The sequence below is a fragment of the Barbatula barbatula genome (assembly GCF_947034865.1).
Source record: "Barbatula barbatula genome assembly, chromosome: 12".
In the NCBI taxonomy this organism is placed as follows: domain Eukaryota; kingdom Metazoa; phylum Chordata; class Actinopteri; order Cypriniformes; family Nemacheilidae; genus Barbatula; species Barbatula barbatula.
Window position 1 is genome coordinate 11,220,981 of NC_136775.1, and position 14,387 is coordinate 11,235,367.

General features: G+C 36.4%; 1 protein-coding gene across 1 annotated transcript; it reads left to right on the forward strand.

Annotated features, from left to right (window-relative positions):
- The first annotated feature begins 10,037 nt into the window (after positions 1-10,037).
- has1 (hyaluronan synthase 1) lies at positions 10,038-13,357 on the forward strand. The gene is made up of 4 exons (XM_079470275.1): positions 10,038-10,718; positions 10,947-11,172; positions 11,353-11,485; positions 12,011-13,357. Exons 1-4 carry the CDS (start codon positions 10,047-10,049, stop codon positions 12,684-12,686), a joined length of 1,707 nt encoding a protein of 568 aa, XP_079326401.1. The 5' UTR covers positions 10,038-10,046; the 3' UTR covers positions 12,687-13,357.
- The last annotated feature ends 1,030 nt before the right edge of the window (positions 13,358-14,387 follow it).

Genomic DNA, 14,387 nt, shown 5'->3' on the forward strand with positions numbered 1-14,387 from the left:
GCTTTTAATTGATTTTAACTAAGCTGTCCCATTGAGCTGTTGTGAGTCATTCATAATGATGCCGTCTGGAATGGGATATTAATAGATCCTATACTTTGTGGCAATCTAGGTCTCTCCACATGCTTGATTGTACCAAACAAACTTGCAATTTGGTTGTCCAACATAAATACCAATTTGGGTGTGTAAAACAACCAGTGGGAATATGGGGCAAAGAGTTGTTCATGGGCTAGGGATTGGTTGGAGTGGATTCCTTTGTGCAGATGTATCCAGGGCGTGGTCATGAAATAAACAGATCCAAAAGAGTTCAAAATGAACTTGCTCTGCTCTCATTTTGTGGCAGTGAAAAATCTAATGAGGCACAGTACAGACTTCCACCCTGTGTTTAAATAGCTGTAAGGGGAAAATCTTCACAACCCATTTTACGCGTTCCTTCAATTTACAGACCTCGTTTAATATGTGCAAAACATTAGTGTTCATACAAGATTATTTTAGGGTATTTTTTCTTTCTTTTCTGGAAAGAAATGCTGACCAGAAACATTCACAAATGTACAGCTCACATTAACAGTTTGGCTACTGCAAGATTTATTCGCTGTCATTCTCAGACCTTTTTCTAGATTATTTGTTTGAAAACACATGGAATAATCAATGCCATTATAGAGATACATAAAATATAAAAAAGCTTTTTTTATGTTATCATCTTGAACCACACACACCCACAAAAACATAAAGAACATTTCACCATCTTGTAAACTTCTTGAGGTTTGTTGATGGGGAAGGTGGGCGTGGAAGTTACCACAGCTGGTCAGGTCAAGCGTTTGTTGTTGTGTCAAACCTTTTTGCGTTACCAATCTAACCAAAATTCTACAGAGTGGGGATGTCTGCAAGACCCATTTCCTATTTCTTGTCTCAGCTTTCAACCACAGTGTTTGTAATGCCTGAGACAGAAAACTTACCCAAAGTGCTGGCCAAAAGGCAGACTAATGTATAGATACAAAATTAGAAAATGGAAACACAACATATTTGATAGAAGGAGGTTGCCGTCTCTTACTGTAAAAAAAAACTCTGTGAAGAGGGCCCTCTGTTTTTCTGTTGAACACAGCCATAAGAAACCACACGAGAAATGCACATATGCATTTTAAAATACGGACAAACCTGAATGAGGCAGCTGGCGTACATCCTAAGTCAACAAACCTTGCCATTTTCACACAAGAGAGGACAGTTAAGTTTTGTCTTTCCCTTATTTTTTTACTTCCTCCATTGACCACATTCAACAAACAGTTTCATCATCTGAAAAGGGCCGCATCTGCTGGGCACATGCTACTTTTTTGGGGGAGCCATTTTGGGACATGCCCATTTCAGTTCCACATCTGTGACTTTCTTCCTGGGTGTTAATATTGCTTCTAATTAAACTTAAATGCTGAATCTCTCTGTACTTTAGAGGATATATGAGTGGAACATCCGCGAATGAAAAATACATAATGCCAAATGTTTCCCTATCATCGTTTTTCCTACATTCCTCAAAATATCTTCTTTTGTGTTCAACAGAACCAAAACGTGGCAGTCTACTATGTCACCTACTATGGCAGTCAATGGTGCTTCAGAACCTTTGGTTGCTAACATTATTCCAAAATGTAGAGAAACGGATACATGTTTGGAACAACTAGAGGGTGAGTAATTTTGGGTGGAGCTACCCTTAAAATTAATGCTCATTAGTTTTGTACAATGTTGTGCAATATTTGTTCACTGCTTCCCATTAATCATGTGACTTTGTACATTTGGGTTTACACAATGCAACAAAATTGAAAAAATTCAGATTGGTTTTGTCTCTTAACACAGTAAGGAAAAGAAAACATAAAAATGTACAAACAGCATTTATTTTTATCATAATACAAATGCCCAGAACTTTTTGTACAAAACTTTGAAGTTCAACAAATAAAAGCAAGTCAGCTGTGACAGAGAAAGAGAACTTGCCCATACTGGATGGGAATGCATTATATTTAAACCTTAAGTACATATAATCATGAGGTTAGTTAAATGTAGACTTACATATGACAATTTTTCTGTTGGGCACTGATAAACACCTTGGCACTTGGTATACAATCTGATGTCTAAAGTCTGCACCAATTAATACATGATACCAATTAATACTGTATTTATGCTCCAGACAAAAAAAGTACACTGTTCAGTTTTTCACTCTCTTATTAGAAATTAAAGACCACAGAGGCAGACAGATTTGAAAAAGGTAAAGAAATAATAATAATAAACTATTAAAAAAGCTATTCAGTGGTCCTTTGGGGAAGATCTGACTAAATTAAGGTATAAGGCAAACTTACTATACTCCTTTATATAATCATAGATCTGTGGTAAAGTGATTGCAATTTTTAACATGAACGATTCATAACATTAGCTCATGTCTATTTTTGGGTTTGTGTCTCACAACAACGTTGTACAGTGCATCTTAACACTAATTCATCCCGTGGTTAGCTGCAGGGTTAGTCGCCTTTGCTGTGGATATTTTAAGTGATATTAAAGTGAAGTATTTTAAAGCAGTAAGACTAATGTTTTTTTTTTTTAAGGACTTGTGACAAAGTAAGTGCTACACATATTTGCAGTGTAGCTTAGCAGATGTTGTGGTTTTCTATTTTAGAACTATTCTTTAACTAATGAGGAAAAAAGACTGGAGATATATCACATTATGTTGTGACCGACAATAATGTGTTTCTCTCCACACCAAACACGTGGTCAAGATTCTGCCACTAGACTAAAAAATCAAGGCAAAAGGAGGCAGAACCATGACAACCCCCCTCCCCCCCCTTAATGAATGCAACCTGGCGTTCACCAAGGGAGTAGACTAACGAGTCCCCGGATGGAAGACCGGCTGAGTCACTGGCTGGTCAGGAACGGGTGTCGGCAGGACAGGGCAGGGTGTCGGGCAGGGTGTCGGTGGCTGGTCAGCACACTCTGGCGGCTGGGCAGCAGACTGGGACACCGACTGGATCGTCGGTGGGACAGACTGGGTACAGGCTGGACAGGACTGGGTACCTGCTGGGGCACCGGCAGGACAGGACTGGGAACCGGCTGGAACACTGGCTGGACAGTACTGGGTATCGGCTGGAATGCCGGCTGCTGGGCAGGAATGGTGCCTGGGCAGAACTGGGCAGTGCCCCCCTCCTCGGCTTCTTGTTTGACCGGCGCACGTGATGTGTGGTCGGCTGCAGAGAAGCGGTGGGGTGCCCGACTATCTCAGTGCTGGAGTCGGACGGGGAGTCCCATGACTACAATGCATCAAGTCAAGACTTTCACAGGCAAGGTATTAATCCAGAGCAAGACACAAATGGTATGCCGGAAGCAAACACAGCAACTAAAACGAATCAGCACAGCACAGAAAACATAAAGGCATTATATAGGGGAAACTAACAAAGGATAACTCACGCAAGGCAGTTGTGGGGAATGAAACACAAATGGAAAGCTAACAAAGAAACGACAGGGGCGGGTCCAAAGACGAGATCGGAGAGAAAGCACATCATTTTATGACCAACAATAATGTGTTTCTCTCTAAACCAAACACGTGGCTCTGTCATGATTCTGCAAATAGACTAGAAATTCGAGGCAAAAGGAGGCAGATCCATGATATTTTGCTTCCAGTTAATGAGACAGCGCAAGCATTTTTATTTTACAAGTATGTACCAGCTGCAAATTCTGAATTTATCCTAGTTGTAATTTCATGTTGAATGTCGAGATGCATGCTTATGTGTTTGAGAGGGGGATGGTGATTAGGTCTGCTACAGCGCTTTTTTAACTGCAAAGCAGTGGGTTACAGAGCATTTTATAACACATTAGGGGGTTACTCAGCTTCGTGTCATGCCTAACAATGCCCCATAGCTGTTTTAAAACGGACTGTAACCGACTGCTTCTTGGGACTTTTTGCTTTAACAAACTTTGTTTGTTGTATTTTTCCTTACAACTTGTATTTCCTAATATATATATATATATTTATATGTTTTAGGTGAAATCCTGATTGGATGCTAAGTATTGATGGGCAGGTGGTTGTGAATGAACACTCCAACTTCATGCATGCATTTGCAGTTTAGTCTTCATCATATTACAACTCTAACCTGGTTTACTAGGAGTGATCTTACCTTATCACAATTCGGTAAGTTTGCTTAGGTGGGAATCACACATGGAGTATTTGTGATCATACTTTATCACAATTATTAATGGTTATCTTAAAGTAATAATTTATCATTTAAGATGCTGGGTCATTTTGTTCTGAAAATATATTTTTTACCAATACACAACGAAAAGTAAATAAAGAAACCTGGATTTAAAAAAGAGGAGATGTGATAGAGAGGGAAAAGGTACAGATTGCAGCTTTATTAAAAATTTGTATTCAATTCTGTCAACTATTCTAATGCTTCTGCTTGTTTGTGACTGTTTCTTTGTGAAGATGATTTGTTGGAATCAACCCATCCACTGGCACAAAGTCAGCAAAACAAGGTTGGCAAAAAAAAGGGCAAAGTTCTCATAGAAAAGGAACCACATCAACTCTTGTGTGTGTACTCTTTTTAGAAAACGAACAGACTTTGAGTGGTTAAGCATGTAAATTCACATTTGTATAAAAACTTTGATGTACACAGGAAATCTCTGTAAATAGACACTTGTTTTATTAGACATACAGGTTTTTATGTAATGTTCTAACTTTTTTGATCTTCACCAAACTCTTATTCACTGCCAAATGATAAAGGGGTGGTTTCACACACAGGGTTTAAGACTAGTCCTAGACTTAAGTAAATGTTAGAGCTGTCTAAACTGAAAACAGCTTGCATTGACATCCTAACATACTGTACACCAGTGCCATTGTTTTGTCTCAAAATGCACACGTGATGTTTTTTGTACACTGTAAAATGTGATTAGTTGACTTTACTTAAAAAATTTAGGAAAAAATTTAGGAAACCGATTGCCTTAAAATTTCCAAGTAAAGAATTTTATATTTTTTTTGTTGGCACAACTTAATAACATTTGTATAGTAAACTTGTTAATCGAGTATACTCAAGTAAAGCTGACTCAAAATGATTAGTTGTGTTAACTTCTTATTAGAGTTCACATTACAAAGAAAAACTTTGGAAACCAATTGCCTTAACATTTTTAAGTAAGGTGAACTACGAAAATAAGCAAAGTCAAGAAACAACACCTGAACTAAGGGTAAAACATTATTTTTTTATCAATTGTAAAATACAGTGTACCAAACAATAGTTTAAACACTCCTAAATATGAAACAGTTTTTTGTTAATGTTACATTAACCATTTTAATCACAAAAAGCACATCTCTTTTGCTGTAGAGCTGTGGAGGGTACATATATCAGCCCAAAAAGTAGCCACATGGCATCCGGGAGATTTTCAATACTGTCCATCACAATGGCTCCTTCGAGGATACTTGCTGTGTGTGAATATAAATGCAGTGCTTGTGAAGAATCCTGTCTTCTGTTATCACGGTCAGAATCCCGATGGAAATCTTGGGTGTGTTACAATCAAAGTCCTAATAAAAAAAGGAACAGAAATATTCAAATTCTGGTTACATTAGAAATAGGAAATCTCACAAATGTAAATGTAACTTAAAGAATCAGGACCATCACCTTCTGTTCAACATACAACTTACAGAGATAAACAATGGTTCAAATATTGTGTGAAAATTAGACATTGTAAAACATAATGAACAGTACAATGACGGCAAAATTTACAATTACACTGGTCTGTTTCTGGGATAGTTGAATGATGCATAAATGAATGCCTATGTGTGATGTATGTTTGGGGGAGTAGAGTTTAGAATGAAATATACAAAGAATGGTACTTGCCAATGTTATTTTGAAAAAGTCAGAGGTTTCTTCTTCTGGTTATTAAACAATCAATTATGTATACAAAGCAAATCAGATATTAAAAATAAGACAAACAAGCACTGACTCACCTTTCCATGTGCTCTTCCTAGATATAATGGTATTGCATTTCAAATCGCCTCCTCCTACAGGTAGAACTGCGCATGACCACTCAAACATTTTCAAAATACTTATTATTTTAAGTAGAGGGTAATTGAATATTTTGAGTTTATTAACTTTCCGTGCTAAAAAGTTGTCCTTACTTTATTAAACTTAGTAAGGTCAGCAAACTTATTCAAAATAAGTTATGCTCACTTAATTTTATTAGTAAGATCAACAGTTACATTTTACAGTGTTTGTAAACACTACTTAAATGTTCTAAATTCATAAGGCCTTTATGAATAGTTGGAGTTAAATTCTGCTAGAAAGTGTCTTAAAATAATCCCTGTGTGGAAAATTACCCCAAAGAGTAAAAGTGATTTCACCCAAAAATAAAATCTTTAAAAGATTTGCAGGTATTTTGTCACTGATTTTGAAAAGATTAATAATTTTCTTAAAACAGTTTTGACATGGGTTGCATTGTTTTGAAAATTAAATAGTTTTTAGTTTGATATATTTACATGAATATAGTGGTAAATAGATTACAGTTCACTGTAAAAAATATTATTTACAGCATTTGTTACATCAATGTTAAACTATTACAACTTTATCTTGCATTTTGGGATATTACTTTAACATATTTTTATTGCTAAAAACTGTAATTTATTAGAGTTACTAAAAAATACTATAAGATGTAATACAGGTTTGATTCTATATTTCAGTAAACAACAAACTGTAGCCTACTGTACTCAATATTTTAAAAAAAGTTGTAACTTTTTTATATTACATTTATATGTGCAATATGGTACGAGAGGCCAGGTTTTATCAATATGCATTAACAATAAAGCACCATCCTCGAGAACCTTTTTGCTTTTATAACCATAAATCACACATATTAGACCCGTATGGACTATGACACATAAATGTGTTTTATCGTGAATAAAGCAGAGCTATTGACTAATCAGAATCACGCAATCGTCCAGGGGTTTATTCCTAGTGGTTTGTGTTTGCTTAACTTCCCCCGTGTTGTTTTTAGATTGTTTTAAGCCTTTCAGTTCTGCTTTTCATAAGATTATTTTAGTTCATAAGATTTTTTTATTTCCTTTTTAATAATATTAAAACACACATAACCCAATATTGGTAACCCAATACCACACAAAATGTGCTGACAATCTCGTTTCATACAACAACCACAAATATTTCACAATAGCCTATGTGGTTTAACAATGTGAGAAAGATTTTATGTCTTTTTTTCAATTGTTGTGACCCGGATATATATAAGAGATTTTTGACAGAAATACAGTAATCAATAGTAAGTACCAACAGAACATGAATATACAACTAACAGAAGCACACTTTACACCGATACACATAAAATGAAGTGTGTCATTTTGATTATTTTGGCAGGTGGAGGAGCAAGAATTTCATTGTTTTCTAATTTTCTTAAAATACTTTCTTGTTTTTAATGTTATGTATTCTATGACAGCAAGGAGTTTGTGCCTACATAGAGGCATTTTGAAACATGAAGAGAAGAACTGAGACAACAGGTGATGCAGTGCTGCCCTCTGCTGGTATGCTATGGTTATTCAAGCAAACTGTCATGCAATAACACTGAGTTGAAACTAAAAACTGGCGTTACAACATAAGCTGCTAAATTGTATAAAGGCTTCAGCGGTTAGAAATACTTTTTAGACTAAAAAAGAACTTCAACAGCTAAAATTAAATTAGTTCAGGTTTCTTACACACGGTATGAACAACAGTTATCCATTCAAACCTCTCATGAGGAATTCTGGAAACACTATAAGGTGTTATATTTTGTAAGCATTTGACATTTTTTGAAGCATGAAACGAACATTATTTCTCCAAAAGGCAGAGGGTGATGCCTTCATAATAAAAATGTCATTCGCGGTTTGCTATTCAAGCCAGTGTCCATGTGAAAGACATCATGGCAATAACATGTGACTTAGGTGAACATCTTGATCAGCTGGTTCAGGTGTAATTGATTTACAAAGCGTGACACCTCTGGTTTAAAATATGTTGTGCGTCAAAGAAACGTCTCCCTTACTCAACACACCTGAAACAAACCAGTATGGAATACAGCATTATCATATCATAGAAAGAACTAATAACCACAGTCACATATTTTAAATTCTAATAGCATGATCACTTACTATTCCCTTAATTATCCACGTTCACGCACATTTCTTACTATTGTAATCATTTTGGAGCGTTGAAAAACATATTAAGTTAACATGTTATCAATAAATGATAGTAATAAACAATATTTAAAAAATTATATTTAATTCAACACATATCTAATAAAAATCTAATTTGATGAAATCTGAAGAGCATTATGTTGATTTACCAACAGGATTCATACATTAACATACATTAAAATTTAATTAATGAGTTAATGATTCAATTGGTGCTGCTTTCCGTTAAAATATGATTCTAATGGGCCAGTGGTGAATACTGTGGAACACAATCTCTACAGGCTCTGGCAATGAAAATGACCTTCAAGAGGTATTTACATGTAAAAAAGAACTAACTATAATCGTCCCACAGATAAATTGACATGTTTATGTTTTTAGAACTTATCTATTAGTTATCCATTAGTTATCTAATGGGCAGAAGGACAGTTGTTTCTCTTTCTCTACACCCTCATAGTAATGGCGTGCAAGGAGTTTTGTGCTTTACTTGATAAGATACTCCAAATGAGCAGTGACATCAATGACACTCCTAAGAAAAACTTGTGACCATGCAAATTCAGCGAAAAAAACACACCTCTAAAAATGTAGGCTACCTGGCACACAAGACCAGTTTAGATTGTTTATAGTTTAATAGTCATTACACAATCTCCTGCAAATTCTTCTTTCATTTATTCAAAGAGACAAAATCATTTTTTCCCATATATCATGGAAATACCATTGTATAGAACATGAATAGATGTTTTTAATCGTTTACAAACTATCTTTAGTATACAGTGAACATTTGTTTCATGAATACATTTAGAACATTCCTAACATTTCAATCAAGAGAGATTTACTCAGGATCAAGATGAACAAAAAGGAAGAGCATTTGAGGGGAAGATACTGTAAATAAGATACACAAACCAGTTCAAACAATTATACAAGTAAAAAGATAATAAGATATCAAAGTAGAGACGTTCAAAAAAGTTCTGAATTATAATAACAGATAACTACATCCAGCCTCTAAAATAGTTTCAAGATAAACAAACAACGCAAAGATGCTGGCTTTTCAGCAATGCATTAAACAAAATGTTTTAATGATTTCATAATAGAAATATCTGTGACTTCATGAAAAGACAAAAGAAGACAAAAAGGAAGAATGCAAAAATGAGTGTGAGACTAGTCATCTGATTATGTTGTGGCTGTATACCAGCACGCCTTTAGAACGTGAATATGCACTTTGAAAATACTTTCAACCTTGACCAACAAATAAATCAAGCAAAAAGTAAGTTGTACATTGTCAGTTATTGACACCCAGTATGTCATGGAGAAAAAGGAGTATTCCTTAGTTTTGACGTACTGTGTGGGTGAGTCAGAGGAGCGAAGACGTGAGCGTAGGGTGTGACCTGAGCTACTGCACATTTGTAGCCAATTACACATCTGCAGTGGGGATGTTCCGTGAGTTCAGAGCCAGCCTATAAATTTTCAATCTTAGAACATGAGCAGTTAGTTCAGGTCGAGGAGAGGTGCAACGAAAACCTTGGTGAAGTGTTATCTACAGGAGTCCAGTTTAATAGGTATGTTCATAACTTCATTTCATTAATGACTGCGTTTTTGACTATAGTTTGTTTGCATAGCCACATATTTATTTTTGATTTATTATATCTCTGTGATGACGTATTGATGATAACAGTGGTCATATTAACACAAACAAATGAAATGCATTATTACATTATTTTACCTGATATTTAGTGAAAACAATATAAGCTTTTTAATCAAATCAGTCCTTATTTTCAAGTTTCAAATGTTTTGTTAATATCTCTTTTTTTAATCATATAATGTATCTAAAAACTTTTTTAAAAACTTTTTTCAGCATTTCAATTATAAAATGGACATCAAGCCATTATTAAGAAAATGTGGTACAGGGGTTCGGGCAATACTCACATTTCTCTTCGCTTTCCTGGTCTTCGGGGTGATGTTATGGGCGTACATTAAGGGTTTCCAGATAGCCACATCTCCATTCAACATAATATCATTCGGTTTCTACGGAGTGCTGCTCAGCCTCCACATCCTTGTCCAAAGCTTTTTTGCCTTTGTGGAACATCGGCGTATGCGACGAAGACAGCAACCGTGCAGCTACACTAAGACAATCGGCTTTACCATCTCAGCCTATCAGGAGGACCCAAATTATCTGATGGAGTGCCTTAAGTCAGTACGGGCACTGGACTACCCAATTGATAAGCTTCGCATTATCATGGTGGTGGATGGAAACTCGGAAGACGACCGCTACATGATGGAGATGTTCCGTGAGATCTTCGCAGACCGGGACCCTGGCTGTTGTGTATGGCAAAACAACTACCACTCTTGGGACCCCAGGGCCCAGGAAACGAACGCGGCTCAAGCTAATGACAGTATGCTTTTTGAGGACCCTCAGCGCTCGGAGGTTGAGGAGCTCATCAGGACCAAGAGTTGTGTGTGCATCATGCAAAAATGGGGAGGGAAGAGGGAAGTGATGTATACTGCATTCAAGGCACTTGGATCATCTGTGGATTATATACAGGTGAGTGATATCGGAAGAAGTACTTTCTAGCAGAATTTAACTCCAACCATTCATAAAACCATAACCAGCTGATAAGATCTGAAAGATTACCTAAAAAACATTACAGGCGTGTTGAGACAAAGTCAGAACTAAACTCTGCGGAAAGGAGCCGGCTACCCATGATAAAGAATCCTTAGCAGACACAAAATATTAACATCAAATTTTTGGTCTTGTGTTTTTTTTTACCAGGTATGTGACTCTGACACAAAATTAGACCCCATGGCCACAGTGGAGCTGTGCAAAGTGTTGGAGAGTAACCCGAAGTATGGGGCTGTGGGAGGCGACGTGAAGATCCTCAACCTTAAAGACTCCTATATTAGTTTCATGAGCAGCCTGCGCTACTGGATGGCGTTTAACATCGAGAGAGCATGCCAGTCCTTCTTCGACTGTGTCTCCTGTATCAGTGGCCCCTTAGGTAACAGACGACTTACCAGTTCTTCCTGTTTAATGTAGGACTGTTAGAAGTAGGACATTTTTGAGCACAGAGAATTACTCAGATTATTTGATAAATACTGTTTTAATCATTACACAGATGGCAGTTTTGATATTTTGTCCATATTTACAGTATCACTAAGTTTCATGATCTTTTCTGCAGGTCTGTATAGGAATGACCTGCTACAGCAGTTTCTGGAATCCTGGTACAACCAGAAATTTCTTGGTACTCACTGCACCTTTGGGGACGACCGTCATCTCACCAATCGAATGTTGAGCATGGGCTACGCTACGAAGTAAGTGTTCAGAATATTTACATTTCTGCACCATTGATCTCTATACTTTTGTTTGAATCTTTACTGTGTTTTAACATATGCTGGCAGGTCTGTTTGAAGAGAGCCATTTATAGAGTATGTTATTATTTATGATGCGTGACTTGCATTGTGCGTTTTGTGGGAAACAACAATCGGTTATGACTTAATGTACTAAATACAAGCTAGTCTTAATAAAACGCTTAGTCAGGCGAAATAATCTAATGCAATTAAATGACAATGTAGTCTTTGTTCTCCAATTTGAAGTTTTGCCACAGAGACAGCATGATGCAGTGTGAATTAGTTACTTGCATTTCAGTGACATTCATCCGTTATAGTTTCTGGCATTCAAGATCTGTTTTTTCCGGGTGCATTTTGGCCTTTGCTCTATTTTTTGAGAAATTTTCTGTCTTCATTTACTCACCCGATTAACACAGAGTAAGATATTTTGAAGACTGTGTTTACTGTTAAAAACTCTTGTTTCAAATATGCTTTTCTTATTCTTTAAAGGTACACTGCCCGTTCTAAGTGTTACACTGAGACGCCTGCTCAGTTTCTGCGCTGGCTGAACCAGCAGACCCGCTGGACCAAATCCTACTTTCGTGAGTGGCTCTTCAATGCTATGTGGTGGCACAAGCATCACCTGTGGATGACCTACGAGTCCATTGTCTCAGGGATCTTTCCTTTCTTCGTCACAGCCACCATTATCAAGCTCTTCTGGACGGGCAGTCTATGGGACATCTTGTGGGTTTTGTGCTGCATCCAGCTGATTGGTTTGGTGAAAGCTGCGTATGCATGCTTTCTGCGAAAAAACATGGTGATGATCTTTATGTCGTTGTATTCTGCCCTCTATATGACCAGCCTCCTGCCTGCCAAATACTTTGCCATTTTCACCATGACCAAAAGCAGCTGGGGCACGTCAGGTCGCCGAAAGATGGTTGGCAACTATATCCCACTGTTACCCCTGTCAGTGTGGGCAGCCATCTTGTTGGGAGGCCTGGCATTCACAATCTACAAAGAAAGCAAGATGGACTGGTCAACAGCTGCAAAAAAAGAGGAGATCAAGTTTTTGATATTTGGATCTGTAGCTTACGTGTGCTACTGGCTGATCATGATCGGCCTCTATTGGATATGGTTTCGAAGGCTATTGAGAAAACGCTCACAGACTTATGCTGTGAATGTTTAACATGGTTATTTATTTATTTAAGAACATTTGCACATTTTTTAGAGCCATAGTTTACATATAGTTTAAGAATAATGAAACATGAAGTATTAATGTAAGACTGTTTATTACACCTAATTGTACCAACAATACATTAATTATAATATTTTATAATTATAGAGATTAGAAAATAAGCAGCAGTGACCAGTAATATATATTTGATATCAAATGTAAAACTTTTTTATCATGTTACTGTATCTGAATGAGCTCCTTAAAGTGGCATTAACATCCTGAGATCATGAACTGAGAAACACATAAAACAGACGCATCTTGTTACAACACATCAGAACTTCAAGATTTAAGACACTGTAGAGCTACATACCTAGCTACAGCACCATTCACATGATATGGATGTTTTCATATTTATAATCAAAATGACTACTGACTGAAAATATGACAAAAATATAGAAGTATTTATTGAGGAACAAATGTGGAAGAATATTTAGTGTGTGTAAAGTGATTAAGTTATTAATGCGTTGTATGTAATGTGATGTTATAGGCCATTGTTTTGTTTCTTGTGAAATATATTTATAAGTATATTTATTACAATGTTTGTCAGTGATATTTGTTAAATGTGAACTCTAATATTTGCTATTTGTTTGTAACATAGTAGGAGAATAAATAAATTATTTTTCAAGAAAAACAATATGTCCTTATCTTCATTAGATTGAACTGATTTTGAAACCAGAGCTTTGGTTTGGGCCTAAAACATTATGGACTGATGCTGTGAACAGTACTCTGATCAGTTGCAACCTGTACTGTATGACATAGAACATGCATTTGATTCATGTAGAGACCCTCACGAACTCACTGACTGTATTACCTCTTATATTCAATTTTGTGAAGAAGCAGTTATTGACACTAAAATTGTTAAAATATACTCAAATAATAAGCCATGGCTCTCTAAAGATTTAAAGAAACTCCTTAATGAAAAGAATGGGGCATTTCGGGAAAATGATCATGAGGGGTATAAGATTAAAAGGAAGGAACTGAGAGCTACGATACAGAAAGCTAAAATAGATTTTAAACATAAGGTAGAGGATCAGTTAGCGAATCAAGATGCAAGGTGTGCTTGGCAAGGTTTGCATAAGATGATTGGGCTTGACTCAAGAAATGTAAATAATGATATTAATATAGGGACGGATATTTTTAAATGGGTTAATGATTTGAATTTGTTTTGTGGAAGGTATGATGCAGCCGACAACTGGAAAAGGATTGAAGAAATAAGTGATAAGATCCCAGTGGGGCGAACCATTTGGTTGACAGGGGACCAAATTAGAAGGTCCCTTAAATGCATTAAGCCCTATAAAACGCCGGGTCCAGATGGCCTTAAGGGCAGAGTTTTAAAGATATGCGTAAATGTACTTACTGACCCCCTAACAAAATTATTTATTAGACTTACAGATCGTACCACATACATGGAAGTTATCTTTTATACGACCTATTCCGAAGAAAGGGAGAGCAAAAAATCTAGAGGACTTTCGTCCTGTGGCGTTAACCTCAATAGCTAAATGCATGGAAAGAGTAGTTAGTCATCATCTAAAACCATACATATCAGAACAATTAGATGTACTGCAATTTGCATATAAATCACAAAGAGGGACATAGGACGCAACGCTCACGATGGTCGATACAATTGCTAGTCATTTACAACAAGCACAGGCT